General features: G+C 37.6%; 1 protein-coding gene across 3 annotated transcripts in view; it reads left to right on the top strand.

Annotated features, from left to right (window-relative positions):
• The first annotated feature begins 14,109 nt into the window (after positions 1-14,109).
• The window catches only part of LOC127625695 (sodium- and chloride-dependent GABA transporter 3-like), a 48,412-nt gene continuing 38,059 nt past the window's right edge, over positions 14,110-24,462 (top strand). Inside the window, exons 1-8 of one of the 3 annotated variants that reach the window (XM_052101043.1) lie at positions 14,110-15,597; positions 15,701-15,749; positions 16,423-16,659; positions 17,752-17,886; positions 18,045-18,185; positions 18,665-18,746; positions 19,933-20,065; positions 23,806-23,940. In XM_052101043.1, the coding sequence (XP_051957003.1) occupies positions 16,437-16,659; positions 17,752-17,886; positions 18,045-18,185; positions 18,665-18,746; positions 19,933-20,065; positions 23,806-23,940 (849 nt within the window). In that variant the 5' untranslated portion in view covers positions 14,110-15,597; positions 15,701-15,749; positions 16,423-16,436. The other 2 variants (XM_052101042.1, XM_052101044.1) reach the window with 2 other exon arrangements.

A 24,462-nucleotide genomic window follows, 5' to 3' on the forward strand; every position in this document is an offset into this window, starting at 1 on the left:
TTATTTGTTTTGATGTTAAATATGTCAAATGTATCTTAGAAATGTCTGGGAAGAGGGCGACTGGATTATTTTACATATAAATGACCTAGACTGTCAACCACGTTCATACTACAGGTGCTATGCCCATTGTAGTGAGATTTTTGAGCCAAATAGATTTGAAAGCCGATTCCAAAAGGCAAAAATAATATTTTACGTCTGATAATTAACACATTGTCTCGTGCAATCACACCAGTGATTAAACATTAAGTACGTAGCGAGATCAACTGCTAAATTAAAATCTGAAAAAAGACTTGGGGGGTTTGGGGAAGATAAGGTGGCAACATGCCCCGTAAAATTATGCTAGTCCTATATCTATTATGGCTGTCACGAATGAAGTGATGTGAAATGAAAAGTGTCATCTGCAATAGATTTTCTTTATTGCGGATTGCAGCGTTGAGTGTTATAACGTTAATCAATCACCCACTTTCTGTTGAGCTTAATTAATGCAGTTTGGCCAATCAGAGGCATTTTGATTAAAGGACAAGTTCGGTATTTTACACTTAAAGCCCTGTTTTAAGATCGTTTCTGATGAAATAGAGCGGTTAAGATTAAAATTTGGACCAAGGCGTCATAAAACCAACGCACATGGCACCCTTTAGCGTCAATATGAGACGCAGATATATATGGGCCAGAAGGCACCTCCTAGTGGTCTAACCCTAACCAATCTTTCAATCTTAACCGTTCTATTTCATCAGAAGCGATCTTAAAACAGGGCTTTAAGTGTAAAATACCGAACTTGTCCTTTAATCAAAATGCCTCTGATTGGCCAAACTGCATTAATTAAGCTCAACAGAAAGTGGGTGATTGATTAACGTTATAACACTCAACGCTGCAATCCGCAATAAAGAAAATCTATTGCAGATGACACTTTTCATTTCACATCACTTCATTCGTGACAGCCATAATAGATATAGGACTAGCATAATTTTACGGGGCATGTTGCCACCTTATCTTCCCCAAACCCCCAAGTCTTTTTTCAGATTTTAATTTAGCAGTTGATCTCGCTACGTACTTAATGTTTAATCACTGGTGTGATTGCACGAGACAATGTGTTAATTATCAGGCGTAAAATATTATTTTGCCTTTTGGAATCGGCTTTCAAATCTATTTGGCTCAAAAATCTCACTACAATGGGCATAGCACCTGTAGTATGAACGTGGTTGACAGTCTAGGTCATTTATATGTAAAATAATCCAGTCGCCTCTTCCCAGACATTTCTAAGATACATTTGACATATTTAACATCAAAACAAATAAAACTGTTTACCTGAGATCGTCGATTCTGCGGATCCATCTCGGCTCGTCTTGATTGAATTGAATCGTCTTGATTGAACACATGAACATGTGCGGTTCAATATCAACCAATAAGATTCCATGTACGATGTCGCGTTTTCATTGGTCAGTCGTTGAAGCCTTTTCTGATTGGTTGTTGCCGTTTTGACAGCGTTTATGCCAAGAGCAAAGAGAAAGAAATCGAAGAGAGGAGTACTTGGGCATGCGCGAACGCACGGGACACAGTCTAAGCACAAACACGCTTACTTTAAGCGAAGAGGAGAGATTCGCGATTGCAATGAACACGTTTTAAGTGCAGGCATATTCTCTGAGCGAGCGCAGAGAAATTCTTTCAAGAGCAGCGTGTATCTGAGAGCGCGCGCCCAGTTCCGCGCGCGAGCAGAGGGATTCGCGCTCGGCGCATTATATTCCGCGCGCGAGCAGAGGGATTCGCGCTCGCGCATAACATTAATGTACTTTCGCGCTACAATAATGCGCTCTCGACATTTGACAGGGAAATAACGCCATAAATATATAGAGAGTTTAATTTTCAGTGAGGATCAAATTTTATTGGACTTCAGTTCCAAACGAATAAATTCAATTTCAAATGATACAATTCAGATTCAGTTTTTGAATAAATTCAATTTTAATTAAACAATACTATTTCAAATTATGTGATTCAAATTCAGTTTTTCAATGCAATTATTCAAGTTTAGCCATTCAAATTCAAATATAAATGGTTCAAATTCAGTTTCTGGTGGCACATATTTCAGCCCATAGAAATCGTCCTAAATTGCGGAACTGAACCGCTGTTGATGGCACATCATTTGTATAAAGGTTATTGTGTAATGCTTATACCTGCTTGCCTGTCAAATAATTTGCCTGCAAATAAAAGCTTGCATTCTTCACATCTTTGCACATTCAATGCACCCTTGGCAGACAAACACAAGTTTCATTTTGTGCATGTAAATTTTTGGTGGTAAATCCAAAGAGACAAACTTCAATAATTCTCTTAACACAGTGAAGCAGACGTTTTCTCAAATTACCTAGTTACAGTGGTAGTTACAGTGGCTGCAGTGAATTGCATTTCCACTGTGACAGATCTGATCACACTTACAAATGGAACACATTTACATTTACATTTATGCATTTGGCAGACGGTTTTATCCAAAGCGACTTACAGTGCAGTTATTACAGGGACAATCCCCCCGGAGCAACCTGGAGTTAAGTGCCTTGCTCAAGGGCCCAACAGTGGCATCTTGAACCTCCAACCTTCTGGTCAGTAACCCTGAGCCTCAACCACTGAGCCACCACTGCCCACCACTGCCACCACTGCCCACTACACACTACTTACAAATTACACCAGGCTGTGGTGACAGAAGATTCTCAGTATTTTGGCAAATTTTAAAAACATTGTTTGATAATGCAAATGCTTTCCTTCATGTTGAGATTTTAGATAGGAGGTTGAATATTGTGTCTGCTAAAATTGGTTTTATGCTTTCTGAATGTCCAAACTGCCTCTCCCAGTGGCTGAATCTGGAATTACAGATGCACTGTGCAAGCTCAAGAACATTTTTTTGAATGGATGAGACATGAAATGCACAAACATTTGAGTAGCAGTTACATTAATATACTCCTAACATATACATTAATATACTATTAACATAGTAGTTAGGAACATAGCCCATATGTGGATCCAGAAGGTGGCGCTCTTGCCACAAAATTCAACAGCTCCACTTATTGAAATAATTAAGCAATTACATCTAGATTCAGACTATTGAAGTAGGATCCCCAAGTCATATTCTGGGAAACGTGGTTTTGACTGGCAGGCCATAAGCCAGGTATGAAGCCAAAAGTCCTATTCCCCACAATGGGTTGGATCCAAACAGGGGGTCCGAATCTCTAACCCAAATCCTAAATATAACTTTAAACTTAATAGTACTGAGAACAAAACATTGTTTTTTCACTTCTACATAATGCAAATCTAATATTACACTAGCAGATGATCAAAAATGAAATCATATTGCACTGACTCTCATGTCAGTGACTAAAAAGAATGTTGTCTTTGTGAAAGTTTCCTATATTTAGTTGTATGGTATTGTGAGGGACCAACTGGCAGGCATGAGGAGTCAGAAAATATATTTCCAAAAATATAGGCTTTTATTTACTAAACAAAAAAAACTACTTATTTAAACACACACACACAAAAAAAATAGGAAGTTCCTAACAAAAGAGACCTTCACTAACAAAACAGAACCTCTTGACTGAGACATGGGGGAAACTTATATGGTGGCTGATCAGGCCATTCTGACACAAAGGGGGGTAGACAAACACATAATATATAAACAAACCACCATAACTACAAACCCTGTTAAGACGATGCTACCTTATATAAACTAAGGATAATCAATCAAATAATTATAACAACAAAAACATAACTAGAAAAGAAAAGAACACAACCCAAAATAGATAACTCTGCCACCCCCATGATATTGGAGAACATGGTGCAGTCCAATTATCCATCCCCTACTTAAACAGCTTGGATTTAGTTTGAAGTACTTTTGTGAACCAGCCAGAGACACCCAGCAGCAACTCCCCAGGAACTGGTAACTCAAGAAAAAGAAAAGTATTAGTTTCACAGACTGCAACTTAAAAATAATGAACCTGAAATTAGCCAAATTGACAGCTAACTAAATGTGTGCACCCAAATAGATAACTAAATGTCAAATAACTAATAAAACGGTTTTAAAACTAAAATCGTTGTCCAGTTATTTATTTTGTGTTATGTAATGTGAAAAGAAAGTTACCACCGTGAGTTGATTCTTCCATGTGTGGCTGCTAGTACAGCCATCACAGGTATAGTATGCACTGAGAGATGTGGAATTTCCGCAATAAAGAACTTGTTAATATAGCAGAGTTTACCTCAAATATAAGAGGTACAGGCCCGGATTAAGAATTCAGAGGCCCCTGGGCACAATGTCTTGTAGGGCCCCCCACCCCACCCACACAATCAAGCTTTTGAATTTTTGGATACTATTTGCTGGTAACACCTATAGCGAGCAACTAGCTGGCATTTGCAAGCACATAGTGCCTCACCTTTACCAATCCCGTTATATGAATCAAATTCTTCCATAATTAACACACAAACACGTACACACACCCATTAATGTAGCTTTCCTGTCTGTCTCTCTCTTCCTCTCCTGTCCTCTACTCCTCGGCTCTACAGGGGCTGTCGCTCTTTGTCTCTCTCCCCCTCTCCTCTTCCTGTGATGAAAAGGATGCAAACAGTATAGGTCATCTTAACTCAACTTTTTTACTCTTCTTTACACTAAAAAAATTCTGCACTTATGTATTTAGCACTTTATTATTCATGACCCCTAATGGCACTTTGTTTGATGATTGAATGATAGTGAAATGGTAGTAGACACATTACAAGATGCTGTAAGTATTATGGTATAATATTGGTTGCTTACAATACAAATTACAATTGCTGGTGTATGACCTGTCCAACTATTGACAAATGTACTACATGTAAGTCGCTTTGGATAAAAGCATCTGCCAAATGCCCTAAATGTAAATGTAAATCAAATGTAAAATAAAGCAGCTTGTTTTTGTTTTTTTTGATAATACTATATTTCATGTAAGTTGTTCTCTCTCTCTCTCTCTCTCACACACACACACACACACACACACACACACACATGTTGTGTTTCCATGTTTTATGGGGACTTTCCATAGACATAATGGTTTTTATACTGTACAAACTTTATATTCTATCCCCTAAACCTAACCCTACCCCTAAACCTAAACCTCACAGAAAACTTTCTGCATTTTTACATTTTCAATAAAACATAATTTAGTATGATTTATAAGCTGTTTTCCTCATGGGGACCGACAAAATGTCCCCACAAGGTCAAAAATTTCGGGTTTTACTATCCTTATGGGGACAATTGGTCCCCACAAAGTGATAAATACACGGTCACACATACACACACACACACACACACACACACACACACAATACCTCCTTCTCTCCTCAGGGTCTGTCTGTCTGTCTCATGCTCTCCTCCTCTCCTCAGGGGCTGTCTGTCTATCTGTCTGTCTATCTTAATAATACTAATTTAATAGATCAGATTCACGCACAATTATCCGTGAACTTGATAAATGTTGCAGATATGTTCTTCTAGGATAGCCTGTGCCTACTATCCACAAACAAATTGCTTTCAACTTATGTGTGCAAAATTCAGAATTCAACGAATGTGAAACAATTTCTACAAATAGAGACATTTTTGTGAATAAAATGTTGTATTTTGTATTAGTGATCATAATTTGCGCATGCAACAAAGAGGATGTAGCAGATGACGCGTGCATTTATTGACGTCTTTTCTGAGTCGATCTCATTTGAGTGTATTCGGCAATGCTTATAACGTGTAATTAAACACGTTGAGTTTATATTCTTTACATATTATTAGTATGATTTTTACTGTCTGTTAATAACACTGTCCGTCTCTTTATGTTAAGGTTTGTATTAATTTCGATATGCCAGAGGGCAGAATAAGACAGGGAATTAAATAATGCATTGTAGTTATGTTGACCTACTGTTTTCATAACACTGGATATTCTGCTAATTCATACTTTTCTAAAACGTTGCATAATGGCAATTAACTTATTTAGCAATTACACTAGTGCTAGTTTTGTTGCCAGTGTTGCTCAAATGCACGCGTACGTGTCACCACCAGCAGCAGTAAGTACCTGCATGTTTTTGGGAAAAGGGAGAAGAGCGAGTTCGGCAAAAGGCGGATTCGAACTATGGCCGAACGCGTCAAAAGCTACCATCATGCACCTCACGCCTTACGCTACAGTAGTTATTTTGTGTCAAGCGTCTTTTTGCTAAAAAGACAGGCACCGGGCCGGCACGTATAGTGCAAATATACGCTCCGTTTTCGGAAATGAAATTTTAAAAAAATAAATAAATAATCTTCCCCTCGCTTGGGCCCCAAGTGCGCATGGGCCCCTGGGCCCGTGCCCATAATGCCCATTGGGTAATCCGGGCTTGAAGAGGTATATTTATGAACAAAATAAAAAAGTAATGATGACAAATACTCTATGGTCCAAAGACATCACTATCTATAACTAAACGGCACTCATTTTCACACACATTTTCTTGAGCTTTTAATTCCTAAGCATTCTTTTTCTGCCCACTCCGACAGCCCGCGAATAGCTGGAGATTATGAAAGAACACAAGGGCTAGTTGTTCTCCTCACTGGAACCAACGTGGTCATAGAGACTTGCACTGTTTGTTTGCTCAACCTTGTTTTCAACTTTGCATCTTTCCAAAGCCTTCATTGAGGCTATTTTAAATGCTTAGCAAGGGGCCACATTTTAAGCATCACGTCCACCATGATATATGTGTATGTTCCTTCCATCCTTTCACAGGATCAGTTACACAAAAAAAGTGGATAAGTCCAGACTGTTTGACCTTCCTAATTACATCTTATTGGGGGAATGGAACTTTATAGCTGAGGTTGTCCTTTCCAAAGTATAATTCCAAAGTATCTTATCAATGGTCAAGCAATGGCCTCCGTGAGTCTTTGAGAAAATATCTCACGGTCAGTCACAAATTATTTTCCCAGACACATACCCCTACACCATATGTGATAATACTATGTGAACCAATAAACCTGTTCAGTAAGGGTATGTGTATGCTGTTTTGGGGTAGTTGAGACACAACATGTATGAAAGTATGGACATTTTTATTTGATCATTTAAAGATTTAATATTAGAATTTAAATTAATTCTTAAGGATACCTGTTTATTTAAGTTGCTGTGACTGCCTGGTCACAATTTCTTTTTCACCACTTTTAATACGTTACGTTTTTACTAGCTTATATTAAATGGTTATAAAAGCTGAAAACCTAATAATTCTAAAATAATTAGTCAAATTTAGATGCATGTCATAATGCAAAACATGTAAACTTCCCCCAAACATGAAATTTATAGTATGTAACTACATTGGGTTGAGTAAATAATAACAGGATTTTCATCTACTATCATTAACTATCCCTTTAACTCTCCATGAAGTGATCTTTGCAAGGATATACTTGAAAACTGGGGGGGTTGGGGGTTTCTCAACATCAGCATGTGGGCCGTTAGTGCAAACTGTGATTTCATGCTTTTCGATAATATCACCTTCTAAGGGATTTGATTAGCCCAAAAAAGTAATCAAGCTAAGTGACATTTACTTCAGGTCATAAAACAGCCAGGATTTAAATAAGGGCCTTTTTTCCCTCTTGTGTGTGTTGAAGAGGGTTGAAGCTTAGCACAAGAGTTGCTTGCAGCTGTTTATGGAAGGTACATTTATATAGAGTGACACTTCCCAGAGACATTTTCAGAATCAGTGTATTTCAGACAAATGTATTTAATCTGGTTTTGCTGCCATTTCTACTACACATAATTACATTACTCAAAACCGCACTCTCTAAAAAATTAGCTATAAATCATTGTGCTATATGCATGCAATAACAATCAACAATTGTCAAATGGGAGGATCGCGTGACCCTTCGGCAGCAATGCACGCATAGTCCTTCGCTCTGCTCACTTTGTCAAATATTGTATAATCCTGTCAATAGATCCTGTCAATAGATTTTTTTTTATCTAGTCCATTATGAGTACTACAGCAGTCAAAGACAGCCGTAAAAGAGAGGTTGAGCAATCGCCAATAAAGAAAAAATTAAAAGATTCCGCCATCTCCAGAGAGGATCTCGACGCTGCAATAGCTAACGGTATCAAGCTAGCGCTCAAAGAGCAACAAAGCACTCTGGATTCGGTTGTGGCTTCGGCAGTTAGAGAAGTGATTGACTCGGTATTGACCCCAGCACTACGTGACCTACATTTGAATATGCAAATGACCAATGATTCTGTTAAAGAGCTAAAAGCAGAATTTGGAAAGTTAGCCAGCACGGCAAAACAGACACGTGACCGGGTCGATTCCGTTCAGGTAGCTGCACGTGAGGATAGGAGGACAGTCACAAATGTAAGAAATTAGATAGAACAACTTACCAAACAAATTACAGACATTGAAGACAGGAGCAGGAGAAATAATGTACAACTGGTGGGGTTGCCGGAGGGGGCGGAAGGCCCAGATACAGCCGGCTTCCTTAGAGCTAATCTTTCCAAATGGATCCCTTCACTGAAAGGCCGCGACATTGAGATTGACCGTGTCCATTGCATGTATGATGGAAGAAAAAACTCTGATCGGCCACGTACTCTCATATTCCGTGTACTAAGATGGCATGACAGATCGGCGATCCTGAAGGGTGCTCGGCAGGCATATCCGGTGAAATATAAGCAGGACAATGTCACACTATTATTTTTTCCCGACTTTAACCCTGCCACAACTACCAAGAGAAAGAGCTTTAATCCAGTCTTGAAGAAGATGACTGCACTCGGTCTCCAGCCCTTCCTCACCTACCCGGCGGCAATTAAACTACGGCACAAGGGTGAGCAGATGATGTTCGACTCTCCTCAAAAAGCGGAGGATTTTGTCAACTCATTGTCACAGAAAAAGACGTATTCTGCAGCTCTAAAAAGCAACGGGAATGCAACGGCTATCATCTCCATTCCTTCAGCTCAACTAGGAGAACCTAACGACGAGGTTTGTGGTGATCTTAAATGCCCTAAAGAGGACAACAGCAAGCTGGCCATGGACACTTGTTCATTTTATCTTATTTTGAAGTCTTGTCTTCCTTGTCTTGTACGCTTGTCCATTGGCTGGTAAACAATAATGCAGCAATTTTATTTATTATTATTATTTTCTTTTCCTCTTTTTCTCTTCTCTTTCTCCTTCGGGCTAATGGAGAGTAGGTTCGATCATTATGGTTTTGGCTCTGTGGGCCTTTTGGGGACATGTCTTGCGTTGAAGTGGGTTGGTCACGTATCAAAATTTGTTTTTGTTGTTCATGCAGGCCTACATTCTCGGTAATGTGCGGTCTGTTTTGGTTTTTGTACATAGTTGTTTGTCGTTCCTTTCACTTATTGTTTTCCATTCCCTCCAACAGACATAAATACTTTTACTTTTATTTATTTTGCTTCTCTTTTCAAATAATTATGCATCTAGATGGATTGGAATTTAGGATATGAACGTTTACATGTCACTTACTGTATGGCATTGCTTTCGTTTCTCTTCACTTAGACATAATCTGCTTAGCATTGCGAATATACAATGCAGGTTCTGAATATCTTATCACTGAATGTGAATGGTCTAAATTCTCCTATTAAACGTACCCGCATATTAGAATATTTGCACAGTAAATCGATTTCCTGTGCCCCGATACAGGAGACCCATTTAAAACAATGTGATGTGGCACGTTTCAAAACAAGTATTATAAATTGGCAGCCTTCTCCTGTGCTCTTAATAAAACTAAGGGGTTCTTATCTTAGTCGAAAGGAAGTTACATATAACTATTGAGCTTACCGGGAATGATGATGAAGGTAGATTTGTTTTTATACGTTGCAAAATACATAATGACAGGTTAACACTGGCCTCCATTTACTGCCCGAATGAGGCAGACAGTGCATTTTTCGTGAATATTTCCTATACATTGCTTGAGCAGACTGATTGTCATTTAGTGGTGGGTGGTGATTTTAATGCCATCTTAAACCCTGCATTGGATAAATCTCACCCGGATACAACAGCTAACCCATCTTCCAAGTTATTGAATAAATTTATCACTGAACTTAATATAATCGATCTTTGGAGAATTCAAAACACTACATCTAAGGACTTTACTTTTTTTTTCTAACAGACATAAGACTTTCTCTAGGATAGATTACATATTTCTCAGCCCATCTCTAATTTTGTCTAACTCCTCTATCTCTATATTACCAATTTTATTGTCTGACCACTCTGCAGTTTTGTGTAATGTTCACCTTTCCAACATTAAGACCAAGGCCCCTAGATGGCGTTTTAAGACATCAATACTAAGTAATCAGATGTTCATTAACTCGCTAAAAGATCATACAAAGGAATTAATACTTCTCGCGATGTAGACCCTCAAATATTGTGGGAAACAACTAAATGTGCTATACGAGGATTCTGTATATCTTTTTCTTCTACTCTTGCCAAAATGAAAACCAGCCAGTTTACACAATTAGAAAGTAAGATCCAATCATTACAAAACTTACAAAAACAACGTTTTTCTGATCAACAAGCTACACGATTGTCCTCCTTAAAAGAAGAATATGATTTACTTTCACAATCAAAGGCAGAGTTTATTATACATAGAACTAGACAAAAATATTATTTCGAATCGGAGAGACCTAGCCACTTATTGGCCCTCAGGTTGAGGGAATGCGAGTCTAAGGCATTTATCAGTGCAATAAAATCTTCGGATGATCAGTTCACCACGAATCATGTGATAATTAATGACATATTTCAAGATTTTTACACAAATTTATACAAAGCCGAAACTAATTTGGATGAGTCGATTTGCAAAGAGTATCTAGGTAAATTAGACCTGCCTCGGATCTCACAGATGGATAAAGACTCTTTGAAGGCCCCGTTAAATTTGGAGGAGCGCCACGAATCACTAAAAAGTCTTCAAAAGGGCAAGTCACCAGGCCTAGATGGCATCCCTCCTGAATTGTATTTAGAAATATGGGATTTGGTAGGGACTCACATGCTTAATTGGTTTAATTTTGCAATTGAGCACGGGGCATTTCATAGGGATCAAAAAACATCTTTGATATCATTGCTTCTTAAAAAGGGGAAAGATCTGCTAGATTGCTCCAATTATAGACCAATATCACTCATCTCATGCGATTTAAAAGTTTATGCTAAAGTTCTTGCCTCTCGCATGGAGAAAGTAATCCATAGCTTAATTAAGGAGGACCAAACCGGTTTTATTAAGGGCGTCACGCATCCGATAATATGCGTCGACTTTTTCATGTTCTGGATTTTGCAGACGCCCATCCGAGCCCTTGTGCGGTTTTTTCACTCGACGCAGAAAAAGCCTTTGACAGGCTAGAGTGGGACTGTATGTGGGTAGTTCTGCAATGTTTTGGTTTTGGTGAACATTACAGCTCTATGATTAAGACACTTTACCACTCACCTGAGGCATCAGTCGTAACTGGTAATATTATTTCCCCCCCCATTCCCTCTACAGCGAGGAACGAGGCAGGGATGCCCACTTTCCCCCTCGTTGTTTTGTTTATCCCTTGAACCACTAGCGCAAGCCATTAGGAAATCTGAAGTAACACCGATTAAGATTCACGACCATAATTATATTATTTTGTTATATGCGGATGACATTATTTTATATTTAGATAATTTTGATATGTCAATAACCGGTATAATTAAGGAATTCGACCGCTTTAGTAGTTTATCGGGATACAAGATAAACTGGACCAAATCTGCTTTAATGCCAATTAACAATGTTAAGGTTAATTATCCTATCCCCTCATTCATTCCTATTAAAGATTCTTTCATCTATCTGGGTATTACCATATATAAAAACATCTATAAGATTGCCAGGGACAACTTTAATAACATTTTAGGCAAGATCAAGAGTGATACTCAAAGATGGAATAATCTTAAAGTCTCTCTTCAAGGCCGAATCTCCGCAGTCAAAATGAATTTATTACCTCGGCTTAATTTTTTTTTTCTATGCTGCCGCTTTCCCCCCCTTCAGGTTATTTAAGGAGATCAATTCCATACTTTCCCAGTTTATCTGGAATGGTAAACGACCCAGAATAAAACTAGCCACATTGCAGCATCCTAGACTTTCAGGAGGATTGGCTGTGCCAAATTTTGAATTATATTACTGGTCATTCCAACTTAAGGCTTTAAGTTGGTATGACCAGTAATATAGATTCTTAAGATTCTCAATCCAAAGTTCCATGGAGAGAAATTGAAGCTGACAAGGTCAAACCACATAGGCTCCAAGATATTCTATTTGCTGGTACAGGAAATAAAAATAAGTACAAATTCGGCCCGGTTGTGGCCAATTCTATTAGGATGTGGAAAAGGGTTGAACGTTTGATGGGAGGACCTTTCAAATTTTGTAGCAACACACCCTTATGGCACAATTTTAATTTTTTATGTGGAAATCAGCCATTGGTTCAGCCTTCTTGGTCTTCATTTGGCATAAACACATGTGGCAATTTATTTGATAACCAGGGACTCTGCAGGCTTCAAGAACTAAGAACTAAGTTTTGTTTACCAGCATCCTCATATTTTGTCTTCAGCTACGCTCAGCTCTCAAGGCATATGGAGTTCCCTGGGCATCCCCCATTTCCTCCCATCCTATGTGGGATTGGATCGCACCATCCTCTGGTCGGCCTTCCGTTTCTTTAATATATAGTAAACTTAATGATCACATTGCAAAGCCTCTTTCTATTAAATCTATCTGGAATCGTGAATTATCTGATTTTAATTTAACTGTCGACTGGGAGAGGGTGTGGTCTAATCTAATCTTAACTTCTAAAAACTTGGCCCATCGTCTTATCCATTTCAAAGTCATCCATTTAGCATACATAACCCCTTACAAGAGGTTCAAAATGAAACTGCAATCAACTTATAACTGTCATATCTGTAACACTGTATCGTCAGGTACTTTTCTTCATATGTTTTGGGAGTGTCCAATTGTTGTCAGTCTATGGGCTAATGTAAACTTGGTCTTGTCCTCCTTGCTACAAATTGACTACATGTCTAATCCAGGTTTATGTCTTCTTAATGATGATTCTGACTCCTGTATAAGTTCATTGCAAAAAAGAATGTTGTTTGCTGGGTTTACGGTGGCAAAGAAGACAATAATACAGAACTGGTTTACTCCGCACATGTGTGCAGAAACATATTGGATTCATAGCCTCCACAAAATAGGGACTTGTGAATGTACAACAGCACGAATTAACAAGGCTAAACCTAGTACCATTGATGCATGGCAACGTTTTTCTTCCAACATATTGGACTATATAAAGGAATGACTATATAAAGATTATTTTTTTTTTTCTTCTCCTCCTTTCATATTGTTAAATTATTGATAATATGTCTGTTGCTCCCCCTTCCCTGTCTGTTTGTTTGAGTGGATGTTATTTTATTTCTAAAGACAATAAAGAGTTGATCACAAAAAAAAAAAAACAATTGTCAAATGTATGTCTCATACTAATATATATATATATATATATATATATATATATATATATATATATATATATATATATATATATATATATATATACAGTATATACACACACACACATACATATATATATATATATATATATATATATATATATATATATACTATAGCATTTTTGGGCTTAGATATACATTATAATATATATCATTTTTGAGCCATACATTTTACAATTGTTGGTTGTTATTGCATACATGTAGCACAATTTTAGAATTTGTTTGTAATTTGAATAATTATTTTGAGAGAGAGTGGTCTTGATATATATATATATATATATATATATATATATATATATATATATATATATCATTATATATATTATATAATGACTGAACGTGAGAGGAAATGAATTTTAGGTTCACTGTTTCTTTAAAGATGTTGCACCAATTTCAATCACCATTTAGCTTTTTGGAGGTTACTTGTCTACTGTCTACTGTGACAATTATATTTTTTATAGCAAAAATATGTAATATAGTCTCTCAAATAATAAAGTCATGACAACAACAACATATAATTATAAAATAATTTGATTATTTGTTTTAGATCAAATGTAGCATGTCACACTGCAGGGCAATACTGACACTGTTTCACATGCAGGAGAGAAATTACAGTAACTTGACTTTGATTTAAATATGAACTTTTTCTTTTATAAATATTACATTTTTGAGAACTGAGTACGATACATACAGTATATTCTTAGATATGGGAGATCATAAATTATTTAAAAAAAATATTGGAATTCACAGAGACATGTGTTTTTGGAAATGATTATGATTTATGATTGAGTCACGAGTGGTAAGGTAATTGATTGTATCATCAATGGTTATTTAATCAAATAAAAAAATATGTCCAAATGCCCATGAATTAAAATCTACAAGGCAAATATGATACAAAGTCTAACAGTAAGAATTTAAGTATCACTATTTAGCTCAAGAAAATAAGTAATTTTACATTGAAGGTACATACGAAGAAGCATAAATGCAGAAATCAGCAAGTTGTGTCTCAAGGGAGTCTTTGCCAGCATCTTTGGTGGCCTTTCTCTATGCAGTGTCCTGCCTTATTCAGCTTTAAATGACAACTGACCCTTAATTGAGGGGTGTATAGTGCCACGGTCACTCTTTTCCATGCTACTCAGAACACTAGGGGAGCAAAAAGCTTCCCGCCATCCAAGCAATTCTTTCTGTTGAGAGACCAAGCAAGCGGGTGTGAAAAAATATTCATGAGACTCATTAGGGTGAATGAAGAAAACATTTGTAGCAGCTTGCAGCTTCAGGCTAAAGTCACCAGACTATGTCAAGATAGTGTGAGTGAATGAAGCCCGTTGATAAGGAACATACAGCCTTTTCCCCAGAGTATACAATGTAAAATACAATAAGATTTTTACAATTGAAACCTTTTGAGCCTATATTCAATGTTACAGCAATTCTAATTCAGACAAATTTAACTTGTCAAAATAGTTGCTTTACATTGTATTTAATAGTAAACATTAACAAACAAAGCTTGTAATATTAAAAACAAAAGAGAGTTTAGGCACTTGTGAACTAAGATAGAGCACAAACACCTCACTAACTCTTATATGGCTGAATTCATCTTTACTGTTGAAGGGCTGCCAGTATCAGTTCCCAACCTTTATAATGGTAGACCGTAAGTTATAGGGTCAGCCTAATGCTGTTAGAAACAGAGGGGAAAAAATACTGAAAATAACAATAAAAAGCTACCTAAAATAAAGAAACAAACTAATTAATTAAAAAGAAAAATCTGAACAAATGTATACATTACAACCAACCAATGACAGTAAATTACAATAAAAATAAGCAACTAATAATAATAATTATGAACAAACAATTAATAGATTAAAGCATCTCATTTATATTAAATACTGTATAAATATATTTAAAAAAAAAATCAATGACAACCAAAAATAACGATAAATAATAAAACGTTATTATTATTACTGAGTTTCTTCCTCAGTGTGTAATGTTTTGAGGAGGTGTGAGCTGTAGTGTGAGGTAGACTCCAGTGGTATTGGACACATGGCTATTTTCCAATGAGAGGCGTTGGACATCAGATCAGGGGCTCTGATCACAGCAGTTGTAGGTTGCCCACTGTCACAGTCACAGATTTTCACATTTCTTCTTCTTCTTCTTTTTTTTTTTTTCTCTCTTAAATGAGCTCATATTGAATCATCTATTAAAGCAGGTGGTTATCGGGAGATCTAAGGAGGGTTACTGTTCCACCTTTACCGGTAAGTCCTATATCTTCATCAGCTTCAGCTCTCTGGGGGAGTGAGTACTCATGAATGTGGGGTTTATCAGAGCAGAAACTCTGTTAAGTCTTGTGTCACACCCTGTCTAATTGAATTTGTGACTTGACGCGCGTCACTTTGAAGACGCTGGATTAGCATAGAGATAATATAGTCCTGCGCTCCGCTGTTGCGCGCTTTACCGTTATCCATTGTACGCGACAAATTGTATCGCAATATAATCAACGAGGTGACAAATTAGAACGTTCCTATTATATTCAACTCAAACCTTTTTCTGTAAAGCTTCTTTGAAACGATGTCTATTGTGAAAAGTGTAATAAAAATAAAAATTACTTAACTAAGAAATGGCGTGACAAATTATATTCAACAAAGACGTGACACAACAAATTGGAACGTTGCCATGATCAAGAAAAACTCGACTCGACAAAGTGGAACGCTGTCATAATAATAATAATAATAACAAAAGATGCGATACGAGCTAATAGAACGCATCAATTTTAATCAGCACAAACGCCATGGGACCTCTGCGTTCTGTTCCATTCAGTTGCTCACCGTCTAGCTGTTTATCGACGCACAAACTTCTTGACAACTCGAAAAAGATAGTTTCATTTCCATTGCATGTTGTTCATCTCCAGGTGTAATCCATTTTTTCTAGGCTGTTAGGACGGCATGACAGCCGAAAAGACGATTCCCATAATCAATGGAAAAGCAGAAGACACGATGGATCCCGAGGCGTTGAACCCGAGCGCGGTGCGCAGCAATGATAAGAAAGTGGTGAATGAGAGGGGGCAGTGGAATAATAAGGTTGAGTTTGTGCTGTCAGTGGCTGGAGAGATTATCGGCCTTGGCAACGTTTGGAGGTTCCCATATCTGTGTTACAAGAACGGTGGAGGTAGGAGATCATTCATTCATCCCCGTTCAACCTCTATTCTACCTCGACAATGTCACACTTGAATCTACTCCTTTCAAATTACGTTAAATAAAATCCTCCATGAAACATGTACTTGGTTAGACATTTAGATTTACACATTTGGCAGACGCTTTTATCCAAAGCGACTTACAGAGCCCTTATTACAGGGACAATCCCCCTGGAGCAACCTGGAGTTAAGTGCTTTACTCAAGGACACAATGGTGGTGGCTGTGGGGCTCGAACCAACATACTTCTGATTACCAGATTACCAGTTATGTGCTTAGACCACTACACCACCACCACTCCATGCATGTTAGACCATGCATATCTCCATCAGAAAACCCCAATAACAATGATAACATGAAGTTAATCAATCAGATCCCTCTCTAAAGGTAGTGGCAGTACCATGGGATCGAGATGGTATCTCGATGGTATCTAGATGGTATCTCAGATGGTATCTCGATGGTATCTAGACCCCCTCCATTTAACCAACAAGACTTAGTTAAGGACCATTTGGAAAATATACAGTAGAAAGTTAAATATATAATTAATGTTATAATATTAGGGCAATTGTAATTGGGTTAGAAGAGTAAGTTTATTTGATTGATTACAAATATTGTGTTTTAAAGCATAATTGTGAAGCTGTGGATGGATGTAAATTTCATCACATAAAATGCTCTAATAATGAAGTTGAATGTGAACAAAAGCCAGCTACATGTACTTCCCCCTCCTGATGATAATTATATATGACAGAAGTCAGAAAATTATACAACAGGAAGTTGCGACCCTGCATCCAGCTGATCAAACAATACAGCTTTAGAACATCAATATTTATAGAGAGACACCACCACTTGTTGCAGTGTGGTTGCACCTTTAAAACCACAAGGCCTGAAAACATCTGACAGCTAATTAAGCTAATTCATTGATTCATCACTCTCAGATGCAGATTTATGATTTTATGTCAACCACATACATCTAGGTTATGGTTTGTTTGGCTTTTCATTAATTATTTAATGAAACAGTATGTGTTAAATGGATATCCATGGGCCTCATAACTCTCTGTGTCTGTTTTAGGAGCTTTCTTTGTGCCGTATGTCATATTCTTCATCTGCTGTGGTATCCCAGTCTTCTTCCTGGAAACAGCATTGGGTCAGTTCACTAGTGAGGGGGGCATCACATGTTGGCGAAAGGTCTGCCCACTTTTTGAAGGTAAGGCCTTGTACACTCATTGAATTTTAAAATAATATTGATTCATTTTTACTGATTGCGCTGAACATATGCAATCTTAAGAACTATGAAGATTTGCAAAAACTGCATTATTTCCTGTCATCATACAGTAAATTGTATATCTTTTTGATTTTTTGTAGGCATTGGCTATGCGACCCAAGTCATTGAAGCTCATCTGAATGTTTACTATGTGGTCATATTGGCCTGGGCTATTTTCTACCTGTTCAACTGCTTTACAACAGAGCTGCCCTGGGCATCATGTGGTCACTACTGGAACACGGGTTGGTGTATTTGAAAATAAATCAAATTCAAATCCCTTTATAGTCACTACAACATACACGAGTGTAACAGTGAGTTATAGCTTTGGGTGCATGCTCCAAGAACATTACAGTCATCTAGTAACAGCATACAATAAGACAATATACAAGATGCACAGAATAGACAATATAATCACTATGCATATTATACACATACTGTAATACACAATATCCATGTAATGTAAAATATACACCAGTATTTGAACCGTTTTGTTGGAATGGCAGATGCAGAATGCTTAAAAGTGTAGAGTACAGTATGCAGAGTATATGTAACATTCATAAATATGATTATTGTTTTTTTTGTTTGTTTTTTGTGAAATTGGAAATGAGAATTCATAACTACCATGACTGTAGATATGCAAGTACTAGCACAGATCTATTCTAATTTTGGTGCATAAATTATAATTTAAAAAAACCTGACCATTATAATAAATGCATTCTAGAAAACTGTGTGGACTTCAACAATGAAAGCATTGCCAACCTCAGCAACCCATATGCCACATCACCAGTCATTGAGTTTTGGGAGTAAGTATATAGTCTTATTGTACATTTTTATACAGAAATCAGAATTTTGCAGCTGATTATGGGAAAATTCCTAAAAAAATATGAAACCTGTAACTCACCAACAATTCAAAGCAAGTGACATGCTGGCTTACCTGGCAACTTTTGGCACAGTTCATATGTAGAGCCATTGACCACTGCCTACTATTCATGGAAAACTGTAACCTTTATCAATCATAATTTGTCATTCTTTTTGCTTTGCTGTTGTCAACAAGTATCAAAAGGGCACTTGCACAGCTTGGAATGGTATGGACACAAATGTGGCCGCAGTTGGCTTGTTTGTTTTTTTGCACAGAATTTCTGTTACATATCCAAGGCAAGATCTAGAGGAAGCAGTCAGGCCATAGCTGTTAGACAGTTCGTGCATGTAGACAAGTACAGTTGTGAGCTTGAATGGGGAAGGTTTATTCAAAGGGGGCATGGTGTAGGCAGTGGATGTCACCCAAGAACATGTCAAAGATGATAAATGGCAGTGCAAGAAAGAGAATTTTGTCTTCTCCTCACTATCTTGCAAGCATATATCATTGTGTCACAGGCAGTCAATGCTGAACAAAACTTCAGACCATCTTAAAGTTAGGGCAGATAGTTCAGTATGGGCATTCTTGCATCTTGGAAGTAAGAACATTTTGTCATTTTGATGCATGCCAATTTAGTTCAGCTATGTGGTCATTGCATTTTGCAGAAAGTGTATCAGAAAATGCAATGGGTTTTGTGTAATTCATTGAAACTGTACAGCAGGGCTACTCAACTCCAGTCCTGGAGGGCCACAGTTCAACCCTGCTTTCGCAAACCTGCCAATAATTATGTATGTTATCCTAAAGATTTTCATGAGCTTGATCGGGTATGTTCGTTAGAGTTGGAGCTAAACTGTGCAGGACAGTAGCCCTTCAGGAGCGGAGTTGAATAAAATTGCCAACCAGGGTAATGAATTTAATTGTAGTCCCGTATAGAGCTGGTGCTATTTAGAGCTTTGTTGGTTAAAAAGAATAATGTTTTAAGCACTGAGCCATCCTTGAGAAGCTCAGTTGAAGTATAAAAGCATGCTCATATGATCAAGTCACCTTGCAGTGTAGTTGTCCACTTGGCTTGTGTTCTTGTATAGGATCACTACAGAAAAAAGTTATTAATTTCTAAATGTGTTTTTTCCTAGACGCCGTGTTCTCAGCATATCCTCTGGAATTGAAGAAATCGGCAGTCTTCGCTGGGAACTTGCTATCTGTCTTGCTATAGCCTGGGTCATATGCTATTTCTGCATTTGGAAAGGTCCCAAATCAACTGGAAAGGTAAAAACAAAAGGTCTAGTGACCAGAAAATGGTTGTTTGAGAATGTGTGCAGACATTAACCAAAGAGTTAGAGGATGAGTTAGAGATGTCTCAATGAGCGACTTTGATGAATAGGGAAACATAGCACCCTAAAGTTTTGCATTCTGTTCAGCATGGAATCTATTGGGTGATTGAGACGTGAATTCCATCCTTGCAAATGATGTCACCAGCGCCAGTTTGAAATGTGGAATGCTAAAAATGTGCTAACCTGCACCACTGTGAAGATACAACTGGTATTAGCAATTACTTGATTAGCAATTGAAATGGACTCACATGCGAACATTATCTGCATAAAGCTCTTTAAGAAGACATTTGTACTTTGTGGCTGTCATCTTTTGGCTTTAGACGGAGAGAATGTCAGCTATCAAAACTACTTACTTGCATATCAGACTGTCAGGAATTCAAAAAGTCCATTGAACAGAAAGTGGCAGTGGTTCAAAAGTAAACGGAAACATAGTTGAACAAAGGTGCATCCTAACAATAACCAAGCGGTTTATTGGTAAACTCAAACCAACCTACTCATCAGTGCCTTTGGAAAACAAACAGCTTGCATTATTCCTGTGTCTGGACTGCGAAATGGCCTTCCATTTCCAACTCTGGCCTTCCTCTACCTTCGCCTTATACCCACAATCCACTGCATTATGAAGCCCTGTGTCCCTCTGCCAATCTCTAAAACTCAGTCACTAGCCTTCCTCTGGATTCTATTCTTCCAGCAGCCTTTAAGAAAGTCTAACGGACTCAATGAGGCAGAAAGAAAGTGCAAAGAAAGGAAGCGGGATGTGTGGGGAAAAATAAATGGGTTCACATTATACAGATCCAGGAGAAAAGAGCTCGGCAGCAAGGCCTATATCTCCTGAAGTAGCTTTTGTGTGGCCATGAAGTAAGGGGAAAGAATGCTCCTTCATGCTGAGGCTTTAGCAGCCTGTCCAAGATTGATTTCTGTATTCACAGGGGGAAAGTAGAGCGTTCATGAGGAGCATGCAGAGTTGCTTCACTCGCCTCTTCTCTCCTGTGAGGAATTATGTCTGGCAGACAGCAAACTGCGTTCTTCCTCTCCTTTGACCGCTATACAGATCACAGCATTCAGAAAATTTGCTAATCTTTTCGCCCACAGGTCTTTTGTTGCGGTTTGTGATTCTCCCATAAGCCAGCGGTAGATTTGTGGCATGGGGTTGACCTGTGAATGCAGGGCTTAAATGTTTGACCAGGGAGAGTTGGAAGAGAGTCAGCATTTCAAAATCTCATGGCGAGTTTAAACATTGGTCTGTTCATTCAGAAAAAACACACACGCATATATCTGAAAGCCAAGCGGGGGGATTGGCTTATTGCAGTGGCTATGGTTTTTGGGTATGGATATGTAATCATTTTACGAGACTAATTGAAAAGGGTGTGAATTAGTGCGCTGGTCGAGTTTTGCCGATTTCAAACTGTGAGGTGCATTTGGATTAAAGGATATCCTTTCTGAAAATGGACACACACACAGAATTTGTTATGCAGGCTTAATACTGAGCTTAATACTTTGTTCATAAAGACCTGGTTAAGTAATTCATTGCATTTTGGCATAAGATAAATAAATGATTTAATATGCAAAATGTTACTGTATTTTTCTCCCCACAAAATGTAATTGTTAGTTTCAATCACCATTCATTTATATTGTATCTTCTTTTTTCTCTCCATACAATGAAAGTGAATGGTGACTGAGGCATCAGTCTGATTTTTGTGCCCCATAGAAGAACGTCATATGAGTTTGAAAGAACACAGGGTGGAGTAAATGATGATATAATTTGGGGAGTAAACTGTTAATTTAAGGAAACATTTTTCAGCTTAGGAGAAAAGAGCTTCCTGTCTTATGTTTGAAGTTTTATTAACAGAAAGTGGCTCAATGGGTGATATATAGTATAACCAATGTAAAGACATGTTTGTTGTCATTTGGTACAGTAAATTATCCAGGTCAGTTTTATTGGTAATTGTATATTTCTACGCCACACATTTTCCCACAGTGCCAACACAACCCAGTTGGGCTCCTTCTAGAGAGAAGCAGGGTAGAAGCTTTTGTGTCCAAACCCTGTCTTGTCCTCGTATGGTCTTGACTGGATGCCAGAGAAATAAGAACCTAGTGCTGCCCCCAAGAGTGGTTTTGTTCACACAGCTGAAAGGGCTTCAAAATGTTGAACTCATTTCTGTGTACCATGAATGGCTTTTTGCAAAAACATTTTACGTCCTAGAACTTGAATGTGCAGTAAAGAAGCCGTGATGTTCTAATGCAGATGGCCTGAATGCACTAAGGAAACAAACCTCCATGTGTCTTAGGAGACAAAACTCTTATGCTGGTTGGTAGAGACTTGGTAATAATTCAAGACTGTGAACATTATGTTGACATGTCACAACTTGATGGTGGTCTGGCTTTTCTATTTTGGTCTTTTTTCTGTGCTATGTTGTGCTACACAGTGTTTACTCCATCAAAACCTCTGGCTCAATCTGAATCTCTTCAACCCCTGAGAATCACTCTTTCAATATGTACCCAATTAAGCATTTGGGAAGAGTACCTGGCCCCTCTGGCAGACCCTCATAGCTTTCATTAACCCCTTCACATTAAGTGTTCTGCTTCATTCACTCAAACCTTTTCACTACAAGGTATACTAGTAATAAAGCTGATTTGCATATCATAGGAATTCACAAAAGAGGGTACAATCATATCATATAGACAAACACAGACCATGGTGGTCATGGGTGTTCTATTTTTGTCTTTTTTATGTGCTATGTTGCACTATAGAGTGTTTTCTCCATCAAAACCTCTGGTTCAAAGCTGAATCTCTTCCACCCCTGAGAGTCTCTCTTTCAGTCTGCATCCAATTAAGCATTTGGGAACAGAACCTGCCCCCTCTGGCAGACCCTCAGAGCATTCCTTAACCCCTTCACGTTAAGTGTACTCCTTCATTCACTCAAACCTTTTCACTACAAGGTATAATAGTAATAAAGCTGATTTGCACATCTTAGGCATTCACAAAGGAGGGTACCCTCATATCATGCATTAAGTTACATTGTCAGTGAAAGACAAATCACAGACAATGAGGTTTGACCCAGTAACTTCATTTTAAAGGAGCTTGATTTTACCCCAAAATGGAAATTCTCATTATTTACTCACCCTAATGTCATTTGAAACCTGTAACCTGTTATTTTTAATCTTCTGTGAAACAAAAAGAGACAATTTTAAGAATCGAAACGCAATGATTTTCCATACAAAGTCAGTGACAATGCCAAATTCACTACAAGTGAATCATAAAAGTAGTCCATTTGACTTTGCGCTCTATTGTCTTTTGAAGCCATATGATAGCTTTGTGTGGGGAATAGACCGAAATTTAAATAATTCCCTTCTCCAAACTATGAAATCGCATCCACATTTAGATTAAAAAATATGTTGACATGGCTTGCCAGGTTTGACGTCATTGACAGCAAGCAGCATGGGTTCTCAGATGTAACATGACAGAATAGAGAATGAGATTTGGGAGCTGCAGCGGAGGATTTTCAGTGAATAACATACAGACAGGGTAAGTAAATAATGACAGAATTAAAATGTTTGGGTAAACTGTTATTTAAAGATCAGAATATTTTCTGTATACTGTGGTTGGTTACAGTATGGGTACCACTACTATGACCTTTGTTCATACTAGAGGTCATATACCTTGTTTTTCTTCTGCAGGTGGTGTATGTCACTGCAACCTTTCCTTATTTCATGCTGTTGATACTTCTTTTGCGAGGAATCACGCTGCCTGGTGCTACTAATGGAATTAAGTTCTACCTGTATCCTGACATCTCTCGTCTGTCTGACCCTCAGGTACTAGTAATGCCTTTATTCTATGGCATGCTGCTTCTTATGGATTATGAACCCTCCTGTTCCTCATTCTATTTTTTTTTACAAAATGTTTCATGTTTTGAAAGATTGGTGCATTTGCACCAATGAAAGTGAATGGTGACTGATTAGAAATTATACAAGACAAAAAAGTTAAATTAGTCAAACTGAACTTATTTTCAACAAAGTGTCAGTGAAATTAGATGCTTAACCTTCAGAAAATGTTGTTCATTTACCTCAAGAGGTGAAAATAAATATATATATTTTTGATTTTTGATTTGTAACATGCCGGAATACATTTTAAAAGCCTAATGTCTGTGATTTTTATATTCCCTATCAATACACATTAACTAAACATAAACAAATAAGTAAACAGTACCCTGCTATACTGTAGAAAGGGTCCAAATGATGTGACAGTTCTATGTATTTTTTTTGTGTGAAAATCATGCAATAACAGGGTTCTACACAAACTTTATTGATAATTAAGTCAATAATATTTTTTTTATG

The sequence above is a fragment of the Xyrauchen texanus genome, chromosome 32 (assembly GCF_025860055.1).
Source record: "Xyrauchen texanus isolate HMW12.3.18 chromosome 32, RBS_HiC_50CHRs, whole genome shotgun sequence".
In the NCBI taxonomy this organism is placed as follows: domain Eukaryota; kingdom Metazoa; phylum Chordata; class Actinopteri; order Cypriniformes; family Catostomidae; genus Xyrauchen; species Xyrauchen texanus.